The 27786-nt window shown below is 36.4% G+C and overlaps 1 protein-coding gene across 1 annotated transcript; it reads right to left on the reverse strand.

Annotated features, from left to right (window-relative positions):
- Positions 1–1525: 1525 nt before the first annotated feature.
- On the reverse strand, positions 1526–5282 carry LOC131330731 (tyrosine-protein phosphatase DSP1). Its single transcript, XM_058364412.1, has 5 exons — positions 4870–5282; positions 4654–4747; positions 2380–2437; positions 2241–2284; positions 1526–2144 (listed from the first exon to the last, which is right to left on the reverse strand). Exons 1-5 carry the CDS (start codon positions 5079–5081, stop codon positions 1959–1961), a joined length of 594 nt encoding a protein of 197 aa, XP_058220395.1. The 5' UTR covers positions 5082–5282; the 3' UTR covers positions 1526–1958.
- Positions 5283–27786: the final 22504 nt, after the last annotated feature.

Consider the following 27786-nt stretch of genomic DNA (forward strand, 5'->3'; position numbering starts at 1 on the left):
TTGCGCGCGTCGGGCCTTAGCTCGCGCGCGCTACTCTATAGACGGGCGCACAAATCTGCGCGGGGGCAGGGACCTTGTTCTTTTATGTTGTTTTCTTTTAGATCATTACCATGAGCATGCAAAACCAGTTTACTGCTTTCCTATGTTAAAACTGCTAGCTTGTATTTCAATACTTATCGAATCACTGGGTTTTGCAGCAGTGAAAAAAAGACTGGATGAACAATAGAATCCTGCATAATATTGTCAAAGCGTAATAAGTTCAGTCTGCGTTAACAGGCATCTGACAGGAGTAATTGGGTACCCAAATCTCGTCATGGCTCTGATGAAATACTCAGTCCAGTCTCATTCATATTCTGTAAGGATTTGTATGCCCAAATATTTCCTCCTCAACACCGGTGTAAACTTTTTGCATTCTTTACTTCATGTTTATTTGTTTGGAAGGAAGGAGATTGCCACAAATCATGGACACGCTAAAGAGTATAGATTTGAACCGTTGAACAGCAAATTATTTGCATAGCGATTTCTCAACTACTGTTCTTTAACGGACCAACTTTCTGCCAGAGAAACCTAAAATGCCCCAAAAGTTACAGTTCTCTCCAAACAATGTCACATTCACTACTGCTTCACATGAACCAACCTGAAAATATTGGGAAAAATACAACTCAAAACCCAATAGGTTGCACTCATAGGACATATAGTACCCCATTCCACCACCTGCAAAGTCTAACGCTTACAGCAGGATACTAGACCCATAGGGGTTGAATCCCATGGCTTTAACCGTACCATAGCACTCTGGGAGTCTGGATGGATAGCACTGCATCACCATAGTGCTCTGGACAGATAAACTTACATCGCAGCATTTCACCTCTGTAACTTCAGGAGGATGACATAAAATTCATTCCTATCAGAGTGAAATGTGAATGTCCCACAAGGAGCTCATGAACTTCTGCCATTTTCTAGGTCTCTCTAGCAAATTCTGTTAACTAGTATATGAAACAACCTCATGGGTTGTATATAAAGTTCAATCCTTGGTATTTGAATTCCTTATACCATCTACTTGTTCTGTAACTGAATCAGAGGCATAGTTCATGCATTATATTTTCCTTCATCACAGTGCATTTCAGAATGTCTCGGACCCATTCTAGGAATCCAAAAAAATTCAAAATATGAAAATTCTGAACCCTAGCAATCAACTATGTTCACTTTTGACTAATCTATCCTCGATATTGCTATATATCACTCTAGTTGAGATCTAAATATACTATTCACAATAATCATAGACACTCAAACGTTGTGGCCTTGTACATGAATTTCCTCACTCTCACTCGCACTATCATGCTACTTAAGACACTGTAGTTAAAAGCTCTTTGAAGCCTTAGCAAAATTGCTATGTCATTATTTGAACATCATTGACAGGGAAAATGGAAATAAAAAAGCAAAAGTAGCCGCAAAGCATTCTACTGAGATACATGAAAATTGGAAAGTAGAGATCATCATGCTTGACATGCATTGATAAATCGCCATAGAAGTAAAATAGGAGTAATTCCTTTAATATTTACAAAGCACAATAACTGTCGACTGTCAGCAACAAGGGATGGCGAAGACCAGCTCAAATACTTATATGTATCATAGACATCCTTCCAGCAGTAACACAAACATTCATACTCATCTTATCAAAGATTCAAACAATAAAAATGTACCCTACGCATCGATTCTCACTGAGTCAACATGAATGGAAATTCTGCTAACCAAAAGAACAATGCAAAGAACAAGCAGAGAGAGATGAGGGGAACTCAAGGTAAAAGATACTGATTATGCCGCTTATTATACCAAAAAAAGAAAACGAATGATGATTCCTTCGCTGATAAAATGCACTCCCAGAAATCATCTCCAAAGCAGGAACTCAGATGGTCTTTCCAATATGAAGGAAGCAAAAGCCTTTCAACACTTCCTCTTATTTACCTCTTCAAACATGAAAATGACATCGGAAGATGCTTCAAGCTAGATACATCGAACATCTCCATAAACCTCTGATCAGAAACTCTAGCTTTGGCAGCAGCAAAGCGCTGGTACTCATCAAAAACGGATGTCAGACACCACCTCTGCAATTTCCTCAGGCACCCCACTACACAGCCAGTTCGGTGCTGAAGAAAAAAGACAAACAATCAACCATACATAAAGCAGTTAGAAGTTTCCGAAACTGAAATATGAAACCACCAAAAAAAAAACATTGCATATACCTTCCCTCTTTTGCAATGGATCAAAATTGGGTGATTCTTCACATCTGCATTACAGGTGAGAAACATAAACCGATAAGTAAAACCCTAACCCAGTTAAAATCTAAGTTGGCATAAATCAAGTTTGACAGTGTTATCATACCAAGGACAACTTTTAGTGCTTCACGAATAGTATCCTCTGGAATGTTCACAAAAGGTTCCTGCACAAAATTTTTATTACCACTTACTTTACTTTAGAAGAATTAATTCCACTATCTAATGTTCAAGCAACGAGGTATAACTAAATTTTTTCACCACTGCCACTGTCATTACAAAGCTCAATTTATGATACAACCTCAAGGAAAACAACACTTAAAAACCATTATCTTCATAACCTGTCCAACTTATTGGATATTTCGAGTGATACTATCTGTCAAGTGTCAATTTCATCAATCTGAGTTGCTACTCCATCACAGGCACGAATGTGAAAAAGAGGTGAAAGGAAAAAATGCCAAGTAGCGTATTAAACCCAGTAAATAACCCAAAAAGGAATAATGTTGACAAACTAGATAACAGAATGATATCGACTATGAACCTCCAGATTCATTATCATTTGTAGTAAGGGTAATAAAGGGGATGGAAGCCCTAAAAACCCCTATTTTGGTTTGAGCCAGGGTTCTACAATGACCTTATCGCGGCACCAAATCGAAAAGGCAAATAAGAGAAGCGTAAAACTTAACATAGGCAACAATAAGCAAAGCCTCAGCAGATGAACGGTTTTGCACAAATATAGATTGCTACAAAGAGTGCATACTTTAGCAGAGATTACAGGTAAACTTTGTAGTATATAGTGATTCAACAAGATAAAAGAAGTACTCAATAATCGTATCAACTAACTGAACCATCAAACAGAACATCACTCGGCAAAATCTGGAAGAAACTTCACTGACTTATAGAGCTATAGGAGCAAACTACAAAGGATTGGAAAACCAAGTCTTTTATATCCATAAAATATCAGAAGTACTTTACCGTGTAGGTCTGTACATAAAAAAGGTCCAATATCATAATAAAAACAAGCCATCAATAACCAGGCATTTTAAGACGTTCGGCGTGCCAACTTAGTAAGCATAAAGTGAACAACAATTTATGCTTTACGGTTGAGACAAACTTTTAGTATGAAAATCTTCCATTGATAAGTTTGGACACGTGGGCTACTGCAAAACTAATGAAAAGAAGGCATAGCTTCTTTTTTTTTGTTTTTTTCATAACCAAGTGTCCGGACCAGCTTACAAGCACCTCGACTAATCCCGAGGTACCATAAACCCACCATCCACTAGCAGGGGATAAGGCATAGTTCTTTCTCACAGTGAACACCAGGTGCCATGATATCAGTCTCCACTTACCAATCCTCACTATGACAGCGTGAGAACCTTGAGTAATCGAAATAGCTTTATCTCATCCTGAAGCATGTGTTAACTTGAACAAATCATAATAGCAAAGTTTTTCAAGAACAAAACATATGCTCATGTATAATACTATCAGGATTCACTGATAGAGTACGTACAAAGTAAAATTCATAGAATACATAAGATTATTGCAAGTTGAAACAAGCTATAGACAGTTCATCAATCCAACTTGCTAAACACCACATATGCCCCACAGTCAAGATTGCATCAATTTAAAATGCTAATAGGGACTGCAAACGAGCCGAGCATCAAAATGTTTGTGCTCTGCTCGTTCAAAACTATAGCTTGGCTCGTTTTAATATTGAGTTGTTCGAGCTCGGTTCGTTTACTAAACAAGCCTCTATAAGCAAGCCGAACCTCCGCAAACAAGCTATAGTTTCCTAAACAAGCTTAAAATTTTAGCCTGAGCTCAACTTGTTTACTAATGAGTCGAGCCTCGAACTACTCGCAAACAGCCCGATACGTCTGCAGCCCTCATTTTAATTACAAGCTTAGCATACAAAATCAACGAATCAAACCACGTAATTGCAATCCTCTAGCCTTCGACATCAAAGGATCAAGTGTAACATGCTATCGGCCAAAATACTAAAGCAAATTAAGATCTCAAAATTCTCCACCATGTCAAATTAAAGAGAACCCATTGCATAGCAATAGTTGCTGATCATAATAAACAGAGAGCACAATTAGGAATATCTAAAATCACGAAACAAAGGTGATTAACAATAGTTGCATATTAACTCCGTCCCAAAAAAGATACTCCGTAGATTGTCCAGTTCGCAAAACGAAAACTTAAAAATAAAACCTATTTTTGTCACCAAAAAAACTTCAAAATCACCCACCCAAACTACAGATACCAATGAATTCTTTCAATTTAAGGGAAAAGTTACAATTTTTCTTGACAAAAATTAACTTCTTGCGGACGGGGCAATACTTTTGGTAACGACAAAAAAAAAAAAACACAAACAAATTACCTTGCAACCGTCGATCCCGAACTGAAACAACTGAATCCCGTTCGACTTCACAAACTGGACGTTGGGCTCCGGGTAAGGCTCCGGACAAAGATACCTGCAACAAATCCAAAAACCCTAATACCGTCAATTCCTCCGTCTACTTAAAACACCGCGGCTTTCAACACAGTACTTACGCAGACACTAGACACGTACAACACTAATATAAACACGACTTACAGGATGGAACGGAGGCCTAGGGTTTGCAAGAAGGAGAAGTTGGCGGTGTCTGGGAAACCGGACCGGAAAATGCCGTAATCGACCATAGCGAAGTTGAGAGGCGGGACGTAGAATTCTTCGTCGAAATTCTCTGTTTTCGCGGACGGTGGCTCGACGACGGCTACTTCGATTGTTCTGCATGTGTCGTCGCCTTGGGTTTCGTCTTGTTTCATAATTAACGGGAAAAGGGAGAGAGAGAGAGAGAGAGAGAGAGAGAGAGATTCAGATACGGGACCTTTATGAAACGGGTAGGTATATATAGAGAGATTACGGGTGGCGCTGGTGGATAAAGTGCGCGGGGGGCGTTTGACGGTATATGCGTGTATATTCCAGAGAGAGAGAGAGAGGGAGAGAGAGAGACAAGAATTAAATAAAGAGTGGAAAAACCGGTTCTTTTCTTCAATTTTCTTTTGAAGGTCCAAGTAGAGTTGGTCCCACGCGCGAAATTTCCCAGTTCAAAAAACAAATAAAATAAAAACCGTAACACGTGCACTTGATCTGGACCTGGTGGCTAAAATAAGTGCCGTGTACCCTGAGATTCACTAGTGGCTCGTTTTGACCGGTGGTGGGAAGGGAGGAGATAAGGGTGTTGGGGCATGTTTATTAAGCAGATATAAAAGTCGGATATAGGAGAAGCGGGATAAGGGCCCGATTGAATGCAGTATATGGGAAGGGGATGAGTTATGCGGGGAGAGGGTTAATCGATTTTGGAAGTAATAGAGATGAAATGACATTTGTGTCATTGGAGTGGGTTGAAAAAGACACGTGCTTGGCATGTGACCACTTTTTCGTCCAAAAATTTGACAGTCGTCACCGATTGGACGGAATGGGTTAGATTTGGTTAGTTTTATGGATGAAATGAGTGATTTTCGTAGTTAAAGGACGAAGTAGAAAAGAGGGAAAATGACTGCCCATGACGTATTTTGATAATTAATACCCATCAAGGATATGCTGAGAACATTTATTAATTTTGAAAATGTCTTTGACGGATATTAATTATCAAAACACGTCATTGGCTGTCATTTTCCCTATAAATAATGGTGATAGTTTGGGGGGGACGGATATTAATTATCAAAACACGTCATTTGCTGTCATTTTCCTTATAAATAATGGTGATAGTTTGGGGGGGGGGGGGCGGGCGGGCGGGCGGGGGAACCAAACTCATTCCAAAACATCACTAGGATCCACCTATATTAATAATGAAGGTGGGTGGTATCGACTAAAATGTTCATTGAGGAACATGGAATATTCCTACTAATTTTTGTGTAACTTATCCATTCTTTTTCATATCCCTCTGGAAATTTGGAATCATAAAAATGAGCACATTCGATGGAATATGCCGTTTATGGGGTTGGAGTCATTTCTACTTGCTTTAATTGTGGGGTCCGATTATTTAATTGCAAGCCATTCTCCACCGCAACGAGAGCTATGCACTTCGCGGCAAAACTCACATCACGCGGTGGAGAAATGTTTGCAACATTTTATGTGGCGGTATGTATTTAGGAGCGCTTAATAATCCTTCTTGAATTTGTTGTCCCTTGGCGAAAAATCCCAAACGCCAACACAAAAAGAGAGCTTTCCAAAGAACAATAATAAAAACTAGAAAAAACTTGCTGAGTGAACAAACTTTATTTGGAATGCTCAACGGGCGGCTCCACGTTTTTTTTTGTTTTTTGCTTTAGGGTACATAACAAAATTTTAGTAATTCAAAGAAATCACACATCAACATTTGTACCCTCCACTAGTTTTTGTAGCTAGAATGGTTTCTTGGTTTTCGATGGTGTTAACTTTATTGTGTCCTGATTTCTTCAGAAACAAAAAATCTCCTTTTGAGGAAAGCTCTCGAATGTCAAATTTGAAGGGAGAGAAAAAAGAATTTGAAGGGTGGAATAGTGTTTAAAAGGCCTTCTGGAGCACTTAAAAATCATGGAAAATCTTAAAACCCTTTTTTTTGATATTTTGGTGTTTGAGGGATAACTCGGTATTAGGAGTAGAAAAGTGGATTGCATGCGATTTTAAATTTATGGGTTGGAGTTAAAAAAAAAAAAAATGACGTTAGCTTCAGGACTAACGGGTCAAATAATTTGGCAAATTATCACCAGCTGAATGCGAAGATCGGAGTGAAAGAGAGAAGGAAGATTTGTCGACAAAGTGTTGGTGCATTGGATATTTATGCTCATTGAGATTTATTAATGAGAATGCATGAGGCTGCTGCTGCCATGGAGTCGATGAATTTTTAAAAAATCCAAATTTGTTCGAATTGCGTAAAAATCGTGCGCGTTGAGAAATCATGACGATAGAGAGGCTGATGTAGATCATGATGATCTTATCTTTAGTTTAGCCTCCCATTGTAATCTTCCGTGGTTGCCCTTTTCTATCCTTTATAAATTGTCGAGAAAATCCGTCAAACTAACAAACGCGCAGCGCGCAGAGAACAATGAAAGAAAATAAACAAAGAACGGAAGACACAAGATTTTAGGTAGTTCTCTAACAGCATAGGTTTTTTTTTTTTTTTTTCTTTTTCTAACAGCACAGTTGAGTACACAAAATTGCCCATTTTCATGGAAGATACAGACGTTGAGCTTGTCGGGCTCGAAGGTACTTTTTGTTTGTTTGCTCTTTATATTATTTCCCTGATTTTGTTTGCAGACGTTAAACAGACGTAGTAGTGAAAATTAGGGGGCCGGGAAATGCTGACTCAACACGTTTACGGACGTTAACATTCTCTGTTTTTTTCCCCTGATTTTCATCCACTTGTTATCTATATTTATTATGTGTTGAGTCAGTAGTGACTCAGTACACACGAAGCTTTGGCCCAAGTTTATTAATGCCGTAGTAGTGGATACATTCATTTCTTCCTCCCCCAAGGCCCATAACCACGGTAGAGTTGGTCCCCATGAGGCTCCGTTCCGATTTCTTTAAAAACGAAATTTTTAGAAAAGAAAATCAATTTAAAATTCAAAAATCATGTATTTATTCAAATAATTTTTCTACCAATATGGATCTTGTTTGATAGAATTCATTGAGATCTTTTAAATAGTGCAAAAAAATTAAAAAATAATTTTTTCATTTTCATTATATTTGAGCTTGAAATTACATTCTTTTTGAAAAAAAATGTTTAAAAAGAAAGCGAAACGGCACCTAACTTGATCAGTCTGCCAGGCCGGATATGAACTTATAAAAAAAAAATTTCTTTTTTCTGGGGTCAAATAAATATATGCTTTAGCTTTTTAACGAATGGTTAGGACCTCTTCAACTGTTGAAGTTTCTTCAAATGTGTAGTCACTCTAGACAATGAGAACCGAGAAATAATGTAAAAGAAAATTGTTTCGGACACAAATATGTATGTGCAAATTCGAATACATTCATTCATGACTTTACATGTGTAAGATTCGCAATCGACAACATTACACACACTTATATTCGGATTTGTGTCTGCGGCACGGGGCTCAATAGGTGAGGACGCCAGAGATTTAACAGAAATGATTCGTGCACAGCAGCCTTTTTCTCCCGCCTCGGGTTGTACAAAGATGATCGGAGCCGCTCATTTTGTTCAAAATATATCGTTTAAGGTCTCTGTAAAAAATGAGCTTCGTTCGATATCGTTTGGGGCGTTAACAAAACACCCAAAATCACTTCAGAATTTAACCGCGGCTCCGATCATCTTTGTGCGACCCGAGGCGGGAGAAAAAGGCTGCTGTGCACAGCAGTCTGTGCACGTAGCACAGCTCGAGATTTAATTTAAGCATCATTTGACTCTTACAATTTTGTTAAGTTAGGATTAACAAACACAAGGTATACCGTATGTCTAAATTATGTCAATTTGTAATTTTCATTATGCCGATTTTTGATTTTCTAATGCATATTTATGATACTAGTTACAACTTGTACTTTAAAATTTACTTGTTAAACAGGTCATTAGCAGGTTACTCATAATTAAAAAATGTTGTTATTATGCAACCATAATTATTCGTACCAGAATCCATAATACTTGTACCCCAATCAAATATATGCGTACAATATCAAAAAATTAAATAATGCTACCTACAAATGTTATAACAACACCATAAATTGACATTATCTTACCACAATGAGTCGTACCAAAAATTCTTTAACTCATATGATATTCCGTAACAAATTCAAAATATGTCGTACCAGAATCAACAATTGTTATACCCAAGCCAAAAATATTTTAAAAACATCACAAATATATAAAATAACCACAATTGTTATGACAATACCTAAAATTGTCATTTTTTTACTGCAACGTGTTGTATCAAAAGAAAACATATGTAAATACCACAAATTATATAAAAATACCACAATTGTTATGAAAATACCATAAATTGACGTTTTCTTACCACAATGTGTCGTACCAAAGGAAATTGATTAAAATATTTCGTAATAATACCAAAATATGTCGTACCACAATCAACAATTGTTATACCCAAGAAAAATACATGTCTAAAATACCACAAATTTAGTAATATAACCAAATTACAACACCATAAATTGATGTTTTCATACCCACAATGTGTCGTATAAAAAAATTAAATCAGAATGTTCAGTTAACGATAATTATAATCGGCAAAATACCATACCATAATTAAATAATATAAACACAATTGTTATAATAAAATCATAAAGTGGTGTTACCTTACCACAATCTGTCGTATTTTTTTTTGTGTGTGATGATATATTCCATAACAAAATGAAAATATGTCTTACAAAAATCCACAATAGTTATACCGAAGCAAAATATATATGAAAATTAAATACCGCATATTGAATAAAATAATCAAAAATATTATAACAATGCCATAGATTGTCATTACCTTAATTAGCACAATGTATTGTACCAAATTTAATCTAAATATTTTCCATTCTCGCCACATAATTTTTTTAAAATTTTAAATTTCCACCATATTATCTTCATGTTCAATCCCCTCCACACTATTTTTTCGAATTTTAATTTTTTCCTACACCATACCTCAATAATTTAAACTAAAAATGAAGTTCTCGCTCAAAATTTTCATCCGAAAAATTTACCAAAAATAAAGTACTATACCCCAATTTTTGAATACAACTACAAATTGTGGCAGGACAAATGTCTATTTTGGTACGACATATTTTAATTGTGGTACAACATATTTTGCGGTACAACATGTTTTTTAGAACTAAAAATGAAGTTCTCGCTTGTTAATTGTGGTCCGACATATTTTAGTTTTGCAACGGAATAATTGAATAAATTTCTTTTGGTATGACAAGTTGTGGTAAACAAATGTCAATTTTGGTGTTGTCATAACAATTATGGTTATGTTATTTAATTTGTGATATTTTAGACATGTATCTTGCTTGGGTATAATAATTATTAACTGTGGTACGACATATTTTGATATTGTATCTAGTTTATTTTGATCGATTTCTTTTGGTATGATACATTATGGTAAGAAAATGCCAATTTTTTGGGTTGTAGTAACAATTGTGGTTATGTTTATAATTTGTATTATTTTACACATGACGGAGATGGAGAGAGAGTCAAGGAGGAGAGAACAACCGGTTACCTGCTAAGCCATCTTTTTTATTTTTTTAAATTGATTTAACAAATGGATGGTCCGGATTATTCACTTTTAAATCCTAGGGTTTAAAATCATGATGCATACGGATACACTCCCTAATAAGGGATGTGTACCATAGGACTACCCATCACTAGAACTTGTAATTGGCACACCAACACAAATCACTTTCACGATCTTCCAGGCTCTCAATTCACTTCTCAGTGCATATTCCACAGAAGTTTGTCTTAGAAATAAGGAAACAGAACAGTCATATTCCAATAATTTCTTAAGCAAATAGCCATAGTCGTCTAGACCTAAGTCACAAAATACGTATGCGTGAGTAGGAACTTGAAAGTGTCTTTTGAAAATATCCAAAACTATTCAAATTTGTAGAAGATAGGATTGATAAGCAATGATTGATCGAGAGCACAAGCAAAGAGTCCTATTGAATGAATTTGTAATGGGTGGGGAGTCGATGGCATCATCACAGAATTTCCTAGAACAGCTAGCTGTTTAATAAAAGAGTAAGTGCTTGTGTTTATCTTCAGTTATCATATGATGTCTTGTTTTGTTTACCAATGGATGATTTCTTGGGAAAAATTGTTGGTAGTCTCTAACTGTGGTTGTTAAAATCCTTCGATAGAGGATAAGTATCTTACGATTCGTATCGCCTTCTTCCAAAAATAATATGTATCGCACTCTGTATCTTTTTTTTATAGAAATTCTACGATACGGCGGCGTATCCTACAACATAATAGTGCATATCCCGATTCACAGCGTATTATATGACTACTTCTAGAGAACAAATCATACCATATTTTAAGAAGTGGAACACCAAACGCGTTATGATATCGTTTTTTCATCTAATTATGGTCATATCCAAATCATTTAAAGAAAAAATCCAAACTCAAAGCTCGAATAAAAAAACGTAGGTATTACAATCATGTTTTGCGTGAATCAAATAAGGGTTCTCTTTCTCTTCCCTTAACTCAGGCACCAGAAAGCCTCAATGTGATGGAACCTACCTAAGAGACTTGGATCTTTTCACCCTAAAAGCATTTTTTTTCTTTTCATATATACACCAGACTTTTAGATTATAATTAAGTATAACTATTATTTTATTATATATAGCTTCCATCTATTTGAAACGTATCTTATGATACGTGATATGTATCCCAATACGATTCATACGATGAAATAAATAATACACGATATATATCCCGATTTGAAAATAGTCAAACACTGCAAACCAGAACTATCAACAAATTCAAACCATTGATTGACTAGATGGACGATCGAGATTTTGGAATGTTGGGTCCAATCCAAATTTAAGATTGGAAAGGATCCAACTGCTTATTGTAGATAGCAAGGTTAAGGGCTGAAGGCTTGATGTCCTTGAGTTCCATAGCCTTAAGATGAACATGAACAGGAATTTCCTTCACGAGAGCATCATGAGGCCTTTTCTTTTTTTCTTTTTTGGAAATTAAGTACATAATGAGGCCTTTGCGCACCTGGATGCACCCTATAGTTCCTCTCATCAATTTCCCACTCAAGTACTCAAGGCTATTGAAACTCATTAACTTCTGAAGTTGGTTCAATAAGCTTGTAATTTTTTTCGACCAAATTAAATGTTCACGAGTATCATGATGCAGGTGTAATTTCACAGCTTATAACCGCGCCGAATTTGATTTCATCTTTTTCGTATGGAACGAAATTTTAGTGTGATAAGTTGTTTATAGAGCTTTTGGCTGATTGCAGGGAAGAATCTTGCCATACTTTCTTGAGATCGAAAGAGAGAGATGCACGAGAGAAAAGAGTCTCTTTGGAGGGAGAGGAGCAAAATGACAGGAAGAGGACCGCATGGAGTTACAGAGGTGAAAATTATCGAGTGCTAGCATGGGGTTACAGAGGTGAAAATTATCGAGTGCTACATCCAGGGACGGACCGAAGCGGGGGCACGCTCAAAATTAAAATATATATTTTTGTATAAATTAACATAATTATAAAAGTGTGCTAATATATAAACATACACACTTGCATATATCTCGAAAAAATACATACAAAATTAGTTTTATGTTTGAATTTTATCATATGGTGTATTTTATATTTGTTACTTTACGAGCCGTTTGTCTATTTGGAGCTATTCTTTCTTGATTTTCTTTATTTTTAACCGTTTGAGAGAAATATTGTATAACAAAGTCATTAACAAAACTAGCTCGGACACTCTAAAACTTGTTGATGTTCATTTAAAACATATTTTAAAAATTTTGTATGAGATTTTGTGCTCATTTTTACCTAATTTAACTTAAAATCTTATAAATTTTTGTAGTTAGTAATACACGCCTTAATTTTGTACGATCTTATTGTGGTTGATTATAAAAATAAATTTTTACCATTATGATTAACAAGTGCCCCCACTACACTACATTTTTGAATCCGTCCCTAGCTACATCCTCACATGAGTTGGACTTGGGGTCATCTTCCATGTTAACGGTGTCAAATAATGAACTAACAGAAAATTATAGTACAAATATTGCGACCCCATTCTTATTAAGCTGATGTCGCCTCTATTTGAATGTTTTCTCCAATGAATGACGACTGATTACTGGAGATTTGGTCGGTTCTTTTTCCCTTTGCTTAAATCTTGCTCCATTTGATTGATTTAAACCTTCTGTTTGTTTGCTAGACACGCCTTCAATAAGAGTAAAAATTATGAAACTTCTTGATCCATTTGGAGATGCTCTTACGGAGTGTGAAGAAGGGAGGAAGGGGTTGTAGCTATGTCATTTTTTTATGAAATTTAATTTAATTTTATTTCCATTATTTTTTTTGGCCAATTATTTCCATGGAGTTTCAAAGTTAATTGCTAAAGAAGTTGTGGGATGGGAAGTGGAGATGGATAGTTGCTACTTAAGGTTTTTTACAAGGGAAAAGAGGAAGAAAGAGCGGCAGTGGTTATGGAGGCAAGTGGTGGTGGTCACGGAGGTGGGTGGTGGAGGTTGCCATGGAGGTTGGGGGTAATTCTTTTTCCGTGTGCTTGAAATTTTCTTTCAATTCTGTTATACAGTATTGCTCCCGTGAGTTAGTATTCCCTTGATCAGTGTCATCGCTAGATAAACCGGCAGTTAGTCATGTCAACCTCTCATTGACGGAACGGAAAACATTGAAATTCGTTCTAAATCACGAGGGCATAATTGATGTCAAAACTATTGTACTTATTGGAGTTTGTAACTAAACATACGATGGTATTTTTTTGACATAAATTGATGCTATTACCTGAAGGAATTAACGGGCAATACCAAATCAAGAAGCCGGCCAAAGCATTTTTGACAAAATTAACAGGTACGAGAAAGAAGTTTCGGAATTCTGAACTAGTATATTTTCCTCATACACAACAACAAAGATAAACGTGAAATAGCTTAATTACCCAAAAACACAAAAACAAAGATAACTACTAGCCGCACCGGAGGCGGGTGGCTGCTGGGCCCAGTTTTTGGGCCCACTCTGGTCTCGCTCCGATAATCGGAATCGTTCACTTTGTAAAACTCGTCGAGTAAAACAACCATGCAAAAAATCAGCTTAATTGGATATCGTTAAGTGCCTGATCGAAACCTTTTTGGAATTTTAGCAACCGAAATATTGGTTTGGTTTTCCATATTCACCTACCGAAACCGACCGAAAGGGATATCGGTTTTTTCGGTTTCGATTCATTCGATTTTCAGTTGGTTTCATTCGATTTTCAGTTTTAAGTTATGGGCCTCTTTTGGGCCTCAAAAAATGGAACAAAGTAATGATTCACACATATATTGGGCCCATTTGGGCTAAAAATGCAAGATTTATGTCTTAACACACTACAAAATCATTTGGGTCAAAATACATAAACAAATTTCATACTTTTAAAGCTTCATTTGGGCCAATAAATTCCAAACCGAAAAAAATTATGATCCAAATTATAATTCGGTTCGGTTTAGGTTTTCCGGTTGAAACCTCAGTAAAACCTAAAACCGAACCAAAAAAATAAATTTCTATAAACAAAAACCGAACCAAACCGGAACCCAATTTCTCCCTCAAACCGAACTGAACCGAACCGAACGGCTTACTTTGGTCGGTTTTTCGTATCACCCCTACTTAGGATGTCATTAGTCACCTCACAACACTTTACCAAAGCACTGCAATAGCAACCCTTTGAGTTGGTCACGTTCCTCGTGTTCCTAAGCCAAACCACTCCACTCAGACATAAATATTACCCTAACTAGGTTCAAAACAAACCAAAGCCCACACAAACATCATCATCACTGACTGTTAGCAGCCAATCGACCTTGAACTTGTGGGTTTCGGTAAAAACTAAAACTGCCAACTTTTATCAGACATCTCACTCCATTTAAGCCTATGGCTATACGCTAAGAAATACTCCATTCTGGTGGTAATCTGAATAGTGTTCATTTATTTTACCTTTCATCGGAGTCCTTACAGGGCACGCTTGATCACCGAATTATTTTTGGAAGGTCTGAAAAAGAATATGGGATTAGTGATAGGGACAAAGGGGACATGTGCGTTGATCTACGGGATAATATATGGGATTGTATATAGTACGATTAGTTGTACCTACCATGTTTGATTTGGGTGGGATAAAGGATGTGATAAGGAATGGAGAATCGTTTTTTATCATTGGATGAAGAGGGAAATAATCCCAATCCGGATATTGGATACTCCCCTTTCATGCGATATTAAGTGGGCAAATAGTCCTCTTCTAATCCAGTCTTATCCATAGTTTCACAAAACAAACGTGGGACTAGCTAATCCTAGGAAACATGTGGCCTCCTAGGAAACATGTAGGGCCACATGTTTCCTTGTAACATGGACATGGGATTACAATCCCGACATCAAACATGCCAAGGCATGAAAAGTCCTAGTTGTCAAAGCAATTTAGCAGACGGGTATTCTAATACAGAAGTCTCCACCTAAACAGTACAGAATTAATCCAATTAATCTTAATTTCATTTGCTGTAGGGAGTAGCCATGATGTGACATATGCGGCTCTGTTGCTGTGGAGGGCGATCTTCTGGGGTTTGGTCTTGGCAGTAGCAAGGGCTTCTGTGTAGAACCCTAAGGCCTCCTCGTATCGACCTTCCCTTTACATCTGGTGGGCCCTCTCGATCTTGTTCATAGGTGCTGCCATGCACATCAATTGAACCCCCTAATTCTATAATTTTATTCTGTTATTGACAAGAAATCTACTATATCCAGAGCCTGCCAATCGCCTTGGTTCCAATGTAGAGTATGATATGATAGTTTCTATTTTGATTGATAAAAATCTCTACCCAAAAAATTCAAGATTTGGGGAAAACGGATCAAACGGAAAAACAAATGGATTGAATGATGAATCGGATACAAATTGGGTATAACTTTCGTATTTTTTGAATTTCTGTTAGATTCATGACAATCTTTTAAATTGATCATTCATCTTGAGGATAAGAGCTTAATATTTAAAATAGTTACACTAGATTACGATGATGAAATTTCGATAGAGCGAATCAAGGGGCACATAGTGCATCTACGCGCTACATGCAGGACCCTTGTCCGGTAATTTATCCGCAATGAAAGAAAAGATTCACTTTGAAAACTGTGTAATTAAGGTTCTTAATTGACATTCCAATCCGGAATGATTTGAACAATCAGGAAAGTAAAGAGGTCTAGCTACTTGCCAAACTTTGTTGTTTGTAAAGTAGTATCACTACTGTGTAGGAATCCGGCTCCTCTCCAATTCTCTTAAAATTGGAGGATCCTTCAATCCTATTAATAATACGACACGTGGAGACTATTACATCCAATGTTCAAGAATAAAGGACTCCCCTTGATACGAAAAGCACCTAATAACTTTCCTCCTCTTCTTCCATCTACCACCACAATAACCGACCCCTGCCAAATTGCCAATCTCGCCTCTTTCTTCCCTCAGCCATCGCCATTAATGCTGCCTCTAACCCCTCTTTAATCCATAGCCACGTCTGTCCCGTTCCCATCTAATTCTTCCACCTCCACAGACCTAGACTAATATCAAAAACCCAAACCCACCATTAGACCTATCAAATTTGCTATGAACATAGCTTAAAATTCTGAGATACAGGTGGAGAGGTTTATTGTCTTCTTCATCTCCTTCCCCTTCTCTGCCTCGTTTCCTCTCCAAAACCTAACTCATCCCTAATCCAACTCTAATTTGCTGAGTGATTGAGTTCACCGGCGGTAAAAGAATCCGGCGACAAATATCTAGTTTGAGACTGTCTGATGGGCCGCTTTGGAAAGGAGAGAGGAGGAATGTAATTATATGTGCTCAATCCTTTGGCTTTTTAATGAGATGGGTGTAACGTTAAATCCTAACCGTTGGATCTAGATTGGAGGATCCTCCAATTTTAGGAGGATTGGAGAGGAGCCGGACTCACTGTGTAGAGTCCATAAAGTCTAACAGTAGAATGTTTAACAAGAAATTTTTCAGTGCCAGGTGGGCACGGGCTACGTGGTGCTGAGTACACATCTCTGTCGTTCAAATGTGTTTTAGTTGGCCCAGATCTGTTTGGGCTAAGAGGGGGTGTTTTGGTAATTTTATACTAAAAAATTACCCAAACAGAAACAGATTTGGGCAATCCAAAACACGTTTAGACGACCGAGATCGTGCTCGGCACCATGTGGCCATGCCCACCCGGCACGGAAAAACTTCTCATGTTTAACAATCATAAAGCTATAAAGCTAGCTTGGAATATTGGATATTCAGACTTGAGAGAATGTAACGAAGAAGGTTAAATACTTCTATTTAGTTTATCATCTCATCCATCTTAGTAGTTAAAAGTACAGTACACATCCAACCGAGGAACGAGAGATGGAGGAAACCAAGGAAACGTACATATTCTTAAGCCAGTTATAATTAGCTACTAGGTTGCTAGTGATCACTTGCATCGCTTGATAATTCTCATTGCAGCCTCGCAGAGTTGTTCGTGAGCTATCATTTCGTTCATAATCATCTCTGAAATCTCCATTTCGGATTTCCGACAAACTTCATCAGTCTTTTGATGGCATTGGACCGCATATGTATAAGCACTATCCATTGATTTATCAGCGCCCTCAAAGTCGCACTTGCGTATTTTTTTTTTCATATGCTGCAATTACTTCTTTCTTCACGCAAGCGAGCATTTGACAACACTCCTCCAAGGGCGTGGCTGAAACCTGTTCTCCATGATTGTAGTAGATATATAGTTATCTACTTGATTGGGAAAAAATTGCGGAAACATAAACAATTGAAGTGTATATGAATAATGAAAATCGATCAATAGATTGTTTTTATCAAAGAGGCGAGAGATTGTTTTGAGTCTAACGGTTGGATTAATAGGATCTTTAGGCACGGGATATAATTTTAAAGTTCATAAATTGATCTAGCAAAAACGGAATGCCAAAAAAATGAGGTTAGTTACCATATACTGTAAAAGTTCAGAAAGCGTTCCAGAAAATCACGTCCTACACGTTAATTAACTTAAAGGAATGTCCTTTGGATTTGAGCAATTAATAATTTTGCACACTGGTGTGGCTCCATGAATATTGTGATAAAAATAAAATTTGTCTGACGAATTCCCTTAGAATTTCACATACCTTTATTTCAACAAACTTTTGAACTAGATAGACCCTTTCTAAGTTTGAATTAAAATGGTTTCAAATGGCCTGTATATTCTTCACGAAACCTACCTTGTCATGACTGGAAGAGGCAGCAGCAAGCTGTGTCATTTGTTGGACCAGGTTGTCCCGTCCGTATGGCTATTTACACAGCCGACAACAATGGTGGCGATCCCCGCGGGATTTTCAACATTTGTGGTGCGGTGGTCGGAGTTGAGGCACTGCATGCTCGTTTCGGGGGGGCCTAGCGCTGTGACACTCTGCTTGTGCAAGCCAGTCATTTGCAGCTCCAACCACCACATGGGTTTGCTTCAAAATCAAATTAGAGATTACAGAAGGCAGAATGCAGTACTGATAGAAAGCCATTGATCTTGTGTGCTTGGTTTAGTGATTTTGTTCTTGGTTATATATATATAATAATAAGGCTTAAGGGTTGTGTTGGCCTGGACATTCGTGCATGGTTCACATTCGAGATGTGTAGTGTTTTCTTTTCCCAGGGATGATGTATAGCTCCTTTTAAAAAAAACAAAAAACAAATCAAATGTTCGGGCCAGCTTATACACACTTCGACTAATTTTGAAGACTAATCCCGATGTCCACTAGCGGGGTCCCTTTCATGGACTGATGATAGCTCCATTCATGTCATTACCAAATTGGACATCACCAAATAAGGGCAATTTTAATTTCAAGTTCTTCACTGTCATTACCAAACATGACCTTAATTAATTAATTTAAGAGCTTCAACTAAAGAGTGTAAGCTCTGGGATTAATTTGCTTCATCACCCACTTGTTAAAACCTACATAAACAACACAATACGCAATCAGAATAGCCATCCATCTCTCTCTGTCTAACAATCTATTTGGGGTTCTGACAATGGCCTTTCAGCATTTGTCCTTTCTCCTTGATTACATGTGCTAATATACGGACTTCACTCTTGAGCAAAACTTAAAAGCAGCCTTTTCCTTCCGACCTCCCCCGCCAATATAGTATTCGCCGACTATGCAGCGAAGACAGCAGACCTGTAAAGAAAAATATAAACGCGCTAACACTATGCATGGGGATAGTTCATAACACCATTAGAGCAATCAAACGTTCAAAAGAATAAAATCTAAATAAACAAAGTACCTCATCCTTCCTGCAAGAGGAGATGAAAGTGAAAGTGGGATTAGAAGACACTGTAAGTTTCAAATTCTCGGGAGAAGCAACCGACTTATCCTCAGCCTTGAAATAGAAGTGGTAAACAGTAAAACCATGCCCCGCCTCGCCACAATATACCTTGCGGATTTTGGTAAACTGGTACGATGTGTCCTGCATTTTAACAAAGGCAGTAAACCAACATACAAAGAAAGAGGGGTTAATCAAAGAGGAGTAAAAAAAAGAAAGAATCTAACTAATGAAACAAAAGCGGAAACCACACACACATTGGCAGTTGTAAGCATTAAGACCAATCTTTGCCATATCCTCATACACCTTCGGAGCGGGATAGAGAGACTTTTCATCCCAACATGGTTCAAATACTCTACCGATGCGAACAGTACCCATGGGAGGAATGTCCCCAAAATCAAACCCCTAAACATAGACAAAGTGTAAGACTTGAGAAGTATATTGCAAGATAGATTAAATGAAGCAGAGAAGTATGATGAGTAACCAAACACGAATCAGGCTTGAGAAGTAGTGGAGTGGCAAGCAAGAGCAGAAAGAGGGGGGGGTGAGTGGGGTCGGTTAAAGCAAGCAACAAGGCATGATGAGATCTGTTTGGGTTCACATCCACGCAAACTCTCCCTCCCATCCTCCCTAAAAACCCTAAAAAGGAACACAGCTCATGGAGCACGCATAATTCCGAAGCCGGCTCACACATCTTTCAATTCTCAAAGCGTTAACCTCTTGGGTTTGGGATATGTTTTCAACCTTAATTCGTCCCTCTCCCTCTCTCTCTCTCTCTCTCTCTCTCTCTCTCTCTCTCTCTCTCACACACACACACACACACATTGGAGTAATGCATGTAGGATAGACAAACATACAAGTCTCTCCTTGATGCGCATAATTTCATTCTTCAGCAGTTGCTGCCTCTCCACCTGCTGCTTGAATGCAGAACTTTCCTTCTGTTTACCATTGTCATCATTCTGGGCAGATCTCTTCTTCAAAAGTGGACAATACAACAATAAATTATAACTCTAATAAATGAAAGCTCAGGTCATCAACAAAAACAGATAGTAAAAGCTACTAGTTGGTTTGCAGAGGAGGGGCTATCTTCTGTTTTTATCATTCTCCTCCACAAAAACCAACCTCGCAACCCTTAGATGAAAACTGGACAATACCCGAAACATTGTAACAATACATAAAAGCATAATTCAACTTACAAAAATGGATTTGTGTTCAAGAATGAAATCTTAAACTTGAATTGAATATCTGCTACAAAACGAATATGTTTATTTTGTCATATGATTCATGTCCAACTATGTCATTGTTCATATCCAACTATGTCATCAACTGTCAAGGAAAGGAATCAGCTCATCAACTGAAAAAGTTATACGGAAAAAAAATCCTACTAGTACTAGCATGCGGATGGTCTTCTTCTGTTTATTATTGTACTCCTCTGCCACCAAACCCTATATGATCGTATGGATCCTCTCCAGGTCATAGACTACTAAAATAGGTTGTTAAAAAACAGCAGAAGCAAAATCCGAGATAAACAAAGAAACTTGAGCTAGATAAGTCAAAGGCTTAAGAATGAAATTGGAAAATCCCCAGGGGGAACAAAAAAAGGAAGAGGAACCGCTTGGAGTTAGAGACAACCAAAATTAACACTTGAGATGTATATTGCAAGATAGATTAATTGAAGCTGAGAAGTATGATGAGTATGAACCAAACAGAGTTCACATCCACACACACAAACAGACACAAATAAATTTATGCAATATCGCTGAAACCCACTATTTAATTTAGCTATTTTTATGAAAAAATTGAACGAACTTAACAAATGTAACGATAAAACTCAAATGCATGGAGCAACTCTAATGATTCAAGTAATCAAACTCCCTTAAACATTTGCCAAGTTTATAAGGAACTGAAATATGACAAGAATAAATAATTCAAATAGTAGACCAAATTGATAGTGCTAGGCAGTAGACACACTGTAACAAAAATATGTGACTTAATTTGATATTCAATTTTGTAAATATGATAATGAAGGCAACCGACAATGGCATTTGATTATGTTTTATCTAGCACTTGCCAGTACTCATAAAACTCCTCTCTCTCTCTCTCTCTCTCTCTCTCTCTCTCTCTCTCTCTCTCTCTCTCTCTCTCTCTCTCTCTCTCTCTCTCTCTCTCTCTCTCTCTCTCTCTCTCTCTCGTTGTGATAATGGTAAGTTCTTTCTCTCGCTGTGATCATGGTAAGTATCTCCCTTAACAGAATTCTAAATAGAATTAAGTAGTATTAGTGTTTTCACAATTACAAGCCATCTTGAAAGAATTTCGCTCTCAAGTGACATAATCAAGACTTTTCCGACGAATTATACAAACACAATAACAGGCCGGATGAATATAATCTTTTGGAGGAAGCTATGGTACACAGGGTATAAGGTACGTCTAAAATATGACAATTTGTGATTTTCATTATGCCGATTTTTGATTTTTTAATGCATATTTATGATTCTAGTTACGACTTGTACATTAAAATTCACCTGTTGAACAGGTCATTAGCAGGTTATCCATAATTAAAAAATATTATTATTATGTAACCATAATTATTCGTACCGAAATCCATAATACTTGTACCATAACCAAATATATGCGTACAATATCAAAAGTTAAATAATGTTACCCACAAATGTTCTAACAACACCATAAATTGGCATTATCTTATCACAATGAATCGTACCAATTTTTTTTTGACTCGTATGATATTCCGTAACAAAATCAAAATATGTCGTACCAGAATCAACAATTGTTATACTCAAGCCAAAAATATTTGTAAAATGCCACAAATTTTATAAAATACCCACAATTATTATGACAACACCTAAAATTGTCATTTTCTTAACACAATGTGTCGTATCAAAATAAAACATATTTAAATACCACAAATTATATAACAAACCATAATTATTATGACAATACCATAAATTGACGTTTTCTTACCACAATGTGTCGTATCAAAGGAAATTAATTAAAATATTCCGTAATAACACATGTCTAAAATACCACAAATTCAGTAATATAACCAAATTTGTTATGACAATACCATAAATTGACGTTTTCATACCCATAACGTGTCGTATAAAAAAATTCAATCAGAATGTTCAATTAACGATAATTATAATCAACAAAATATCATACCACAAATTCAGTAATATAACCAAATTTGTTATGAAAACACCATAAATTGGCGTTTTCATACCCACAACGTGTCGTATAAAAAAAATTCAATTGAAATGTTTAGTTAACGATAGTTATTATTAGCAAAATACCATACCGCAAATTCAATAATATAACCAAATTTGTTATGACAACATCATAAATTGACGTTTTCATACCCACAACGTGTCGTATAAAAAAATTCAATCAGAATGTTCAATTAACGATAGTTATAATTAACAAAATATCATACCACAAATTCAATAATATAACCAAATTTGTTATGACAACACCATAAATTGGCGTTTTCATACCCACAATGTGTCGTATAAAAAAAATTCAATCGGAATGTTCAGTAAATGATAGTTATAATTGGCAAAATACAATACCATTAATTATTTTCAATTCCCGCCACATTATTTTTTAAAATTTTAAAATTTTCACCATTTTATTTTAATTTTTGATTCCCTCCATACTATTTTTTCAAATTCATATTCGTCCCTACACAATACCTCAATAATTTAAACTAAAAATGAAGTTCTCGCACAAAATTTTCATCCAAGAAATTCACCAAAAAAAAGTACTATACCCAAATTTTTGAATACAACTACAATTTGCTCTCAAAATATTGTCTAAATCAAATTCTTTCTCTACAAAATTTAATTCAAAAAATCAAAATTCCTTCGTGAAGAAATGAGAGGTCACTAAAAAAATAATTATCCTACTGTCTCAAATGCATACATTTTTTTACACTAAAATGGAGTACAAAAAAATAAGTGTGAATATCAAAAAATAGAGTGTGAAAATTACTCCCCTTTTTGTAATTTGTGAAATTAATTATATTAATACCCAATCTTATTAATATTCAGGGCGGTGCACTTAACAATTGGCACTATATATTTGACACATGGATAGGTGTCAAACTTTCACCCTATGCATACCAATCAAAACTTAATGGTTGTCCTTGGAACTAGGTCGTGGAAGTAAAATCTAAATAATTTTGTAAATTTATTGTCATTGTACTTTCTTTCAAAAAAAATTATTATAGTCGACATATTGATTTACACTAATAATATAGGCTATAATATAATCTACAAGTGTAGGCCCAGCACTAGGACGGAGGCATTTGAAGTCTCTGTCTTCTCAAATTTTTAGCCTGAAAATAAAGCCGCTTCATACAAGAAAATATTATATAATTAATAGTATTTAGAATTACAAATTCTCAATTGTGTACCATAGTGATAAAGTGTTGAAATTTGGACATTTATCTAAAAGATCTGGGGTTCATGTCTTACACCCTTCGTTCCTTTTTTTTTTTTTAAAGAATGTTGTTATTTTTTAGGATAAATTACATAGTTAGTCCTTAAAGTTTCATACTTTAACAAATCTCGTCGTTCAATTTCAATACAACATTAAAATATAATAATGCACCATTTGAGCCCGACGTAAGGTGTTTTTTTTTTTTTTTTATTAACAAAATCGTCTATCTTTTACATAATATTAATTAGGTCATTCGTACCAAGAATGAAGTTGATGGTTTATAGTTAGACACTTAATTGGATGGAAAATATCATTATATTATTCAATTTGCGTGCCGATGATGGACCTTTCTAAACTTGATTGAGACAAAAATTTACGTAGGTGACTTAATCAACAAATATAAAAAATTCAACGGATTTGATCGTCATTATTGTGTCACAGTCACATGGCTACATTACATTCAACTACAACAGAGGACTAGGTTTCATACCAAATACTATAAATTGACTGTACAGTTTAAATGTCGTTAGTGAGTGTATTTTTAAAATGATCGATCAGGACTGTTAGGATGTTAAGTTATACAATATTTAATTTGTGATATTTTAGACATGTATCTTGCTTGGGTATAATAATTATTGATTGTGCTACGATATATTTTGGTCTTATATCTAGTATCTTTTGATCGATTTCTTTTGGTACGACATATTGTAATAAGAAAGTGTCAATTTTTTGTGTTGTCATAACAATTGTGGTTATGTTATATAATTTGTAGTATTTTACACATGAGGGAGAGGGAGAGAAAGTCAAGGAGGAGAGAACAACCTGTTACCTGCTCAGCTCTTTTTTATTTTATAAATTGATTTAATATATGGATGGTCCGGATTATTTATTTTGAAATCCAAGGGTTTAAAATCATGATGCGTACGGTACATCCCCTAATAAGGGGTGTGTACCATAGGACTACCCTAATCTTTTTAGTGTTGTGTGTGTCCAACTAAATAGTTTCATGAAATCACGTTCATCCTTGCACTTTATGTGGCCTGTTGGCCCTGTTCCCTGACAATTCCAGTGAACATTCCCTCCCTCTCTCTCTCACACACACACACACACATAAAGACATTGGAGTAATGCATGTAAGATAGACAAACATACACGGCGGCTCTCCTGGATTGTTTTCTTCCTTCTCCGGCTGCTGCTGCTGCTGCTGCTGCTGCTGCTTGAATGCGGAACGTGTGATCATTATGCCGCCCGAAAGTGCTGGTCTAGTTTTCTTCATCAAACTACATACACACACGGATATATATAATGGACCGTAGGTTAGGTTTTAAGCAAAGCCCACTCTCGATCCAGTTGGTCAGCCCAATGTCCTTCCGGGTTCGCCCGAGGCCCAATATGAGTCGAATTTTAAAACCTAACAAGTGCTAATTGAGGGATAATAAAAATAGAAAATCAGAGGTCGGTCTCCATTTTTAGGTTCGTTCTAATCTCAACCTTGAAATTTTTTACCGAAACTGATTGGTTCGGATATGTAATGTCATGATTTTTTTGCCCTTTTTATTCTGCCTCGTTGACTCCGGGTGGGTTAGGATTCCGAGTGTGTTTGGATTGAAAAGTTAGGTAGTTTTTTTTTTTTGTCTTTATTTGAATTCTTTTTACAATTGTTTATTTTGTGATTTATTGATTCATTTCGACCAATCTCCATCTAATTATGTGATCATTGGTTTCCGCAAGAACATGCTTTCTGTGCAATTATATTCCAGAATACTTGGCATAAGAGCATCCGCAATGGTAATAATTAAAACCAATAATCAAAATGTGTCACTTTAGCATTTGATTATCCATTTAGTCTATAATCAAACTGAACAACATTTACCTCCACATTGGTTATTTTTGCATCCCTAACAAAAAAAAAACCTCACAATACATAATGCACATTTGTCCAATCACAAACGAATTTCAATCACGCATCTGACTACACTAAATTATTCGTTTCGATGAGACGATTCCGATGTGGGATGTTTTAGAGTTTTTGAGTTTGGTTATTGAATTTTGATTATTGGTAAAAGTTATTAAGTTTGGTTATAGAATAAATGAAATTTAGTTATTTGTCAAAAAAATTTGTAATTTTGCTTATTAAAATGTGAGATTTTTTTCGAATATTGTTAAATGTACCCGGTGCGGCCTCACCTTTGGGCACGTGTGCCCCCACCCCTTGTTAAAAAAAGAAAAATCGTTTTTAGACAAAACAGAGGAAGAAACTCTCCCGGCCTCTCTCCAGATACGTAAAAACCCAGGATCCATCTCGTCCGCTCGCCGTTTCCCTCTCGACGGAGCACTCGCCTCGCCGGTGTCCGTGGGGGCTCGCCTCGCTGTTTCCCTCGCCAGTCACCAACCGATCTGCTGCATCTTCCCCTATTCCTATATTTCTCGAACAGAGCAGACTTGATTAGTTGGTTTGCTTCGTCAATCGTCACCGGAATCATCGTCTCGTCGTATCAGTGAATACCAAAACCAAGGTCTCTCTCTCTCTGTGTGTGTGTACAGTGTATTTGAATAATGAATACATTAATAGATATAAGTATAATATACATCTCTCTTCTTGTCGACAACTGTGCCTGTGTATATAATACTCCATTACCTTGAATATTAAGCCCAATCTGTGCTTTTGTCATAGAATAAAATAAGATCCAATTTGTTTGGACTCGATAGGTTTGGCCCATTTTTATGAGAATCCATGTTTGTGAATTGTGATCCCATTATCTGAGTATAATAAGAATGAGTTAACAATTCACGTTTGGGTTTGATTGTTGAAATCTTGGTCCTTTCATCGGAATCTAGCCCCTTCACTACTTGCAATGGTTGAACAATAGTTTAGTGGTATACATAGATAGAGAGAGAGAGAGAGATTTTTTGTGGAGTTTCGAATGAGACCATCATGCAACACTTTTAAAAGTTGAAAACTCGACGGGGTCTACTGTGAGAGGATGCTTGGAAATATTTAGCGATGAGGACTTAAATTTTTGTGCTATTTTGACAACTTTTGGTAGCATACATGTTTATGAACTTTTGGAAGCATATATGTTATAGATCTTTTTGCATAATGATCAATGTTTGAGCCTAGTGTTATGTAATTGTGTTTGATTGCTTATTTTTGTTTAAGATTGTGAATAGTGCCCCCAGTCTGTGAAATTCCTGGGTCCGCCACTGAATGTACCTCCCTTCCTCTCGATTCAGTTGAATTTGCTCCATGACTTCAAAATTCCTACTAGGTTACAAAAACAGAGGATGCTTTCTCAAGTGTTTGTGCCAAAACAATGCCTAAGCTATGAAATCTTGTACATATACTTAGCCTTGAATTGCAAACAGAAAAACATTTCAATGGCATTCTACTTAACGATAAAATGTTTGCCAAAACAGAAGATGTTTTCTCAAGTATATGTATTTTTTGGATTTTAGTGCCAAAACAATGGCATTCTACTAACCCGTTCGTTTAAGGGTTTTTGATTTTGGATTCTAATCTTTATCCTATTTTTCTTTCATCATTACTCTCAGTGTTCTCTCTATCTCTCTCCAATCATTACCCTTATTTGCAATAATTACTCCATTTTACAAATCCAAATCCAAAATCCCAAAACGAATGGGGTCCTACAGCAGCGTCTCTCACTGTTCAAGGCAGACGAAAGAGAGAGAGTCTTTTCTTCTGCTCGTTCATCTCTGTGGAGAAGGTCAGATTGAGAGTAATTTTCGTTTCGTATATCTCGATTTTGCATACGTACAAGAGTTTTTTATGAAAATATCCCTCGAACTATCACCACTTTATTTTACTTCGTTCTCGAACTATCAAAATCTCCTACTTCGTCCTCGAACTATCCAAAACCCCACCTATTTCGTCCTCCCCCTAACGCCATCCACTTTGCCGTCCAAAAACACAGCACATGATGTGCACGTGAGCTTTTGAAGGGCACAATTGGTATTTCCCATCTATTACTCCCAAAATTGATAAACCCTCCTCTCTCCCTCTTCTCTCTCTTTCACATACGCTGT

The sequence above is a fragment of the Rhododendron vialii genome, chromosome 6a (genome assembly GCF_030253575.1).
Source record: "Rhododendron vialii isolate Sample 1 chromosome 6a, ASM3025357v1".
Lineage (NCBI taxonomy): Eukaryota > Viridiplantae > Streptophyta > Magnoliopsida > Ericales > Ericaceae > Rhododendron > Rhododendron vialii.

Excerpts from the sequence above, each read along its gene's own strand:
- LOC131330731 (XM_058364412.1), bottom strand. The coding sequence starts at position 5,081 with ATGAAACAAGACGAAACCCAAGGCGACGACACATGCAGAACAATCGAA. Across the intron at positions 4,748-4,869 it reads CTAGGCCTCCGTTCCATCCT|GTATCTTTGTCCGGAGCCTT; the intron begins GTAAGTCGTGTT and ends GATTTGTTGCAG. Across the intron at positions 2,145-2,240 it reads TCCATTGCAAAAGAGGGAAG|CACCGAACTGGCTGTGTAGT; the intron begins GTATATGCAATG and ends TTTTTTCTTCAG.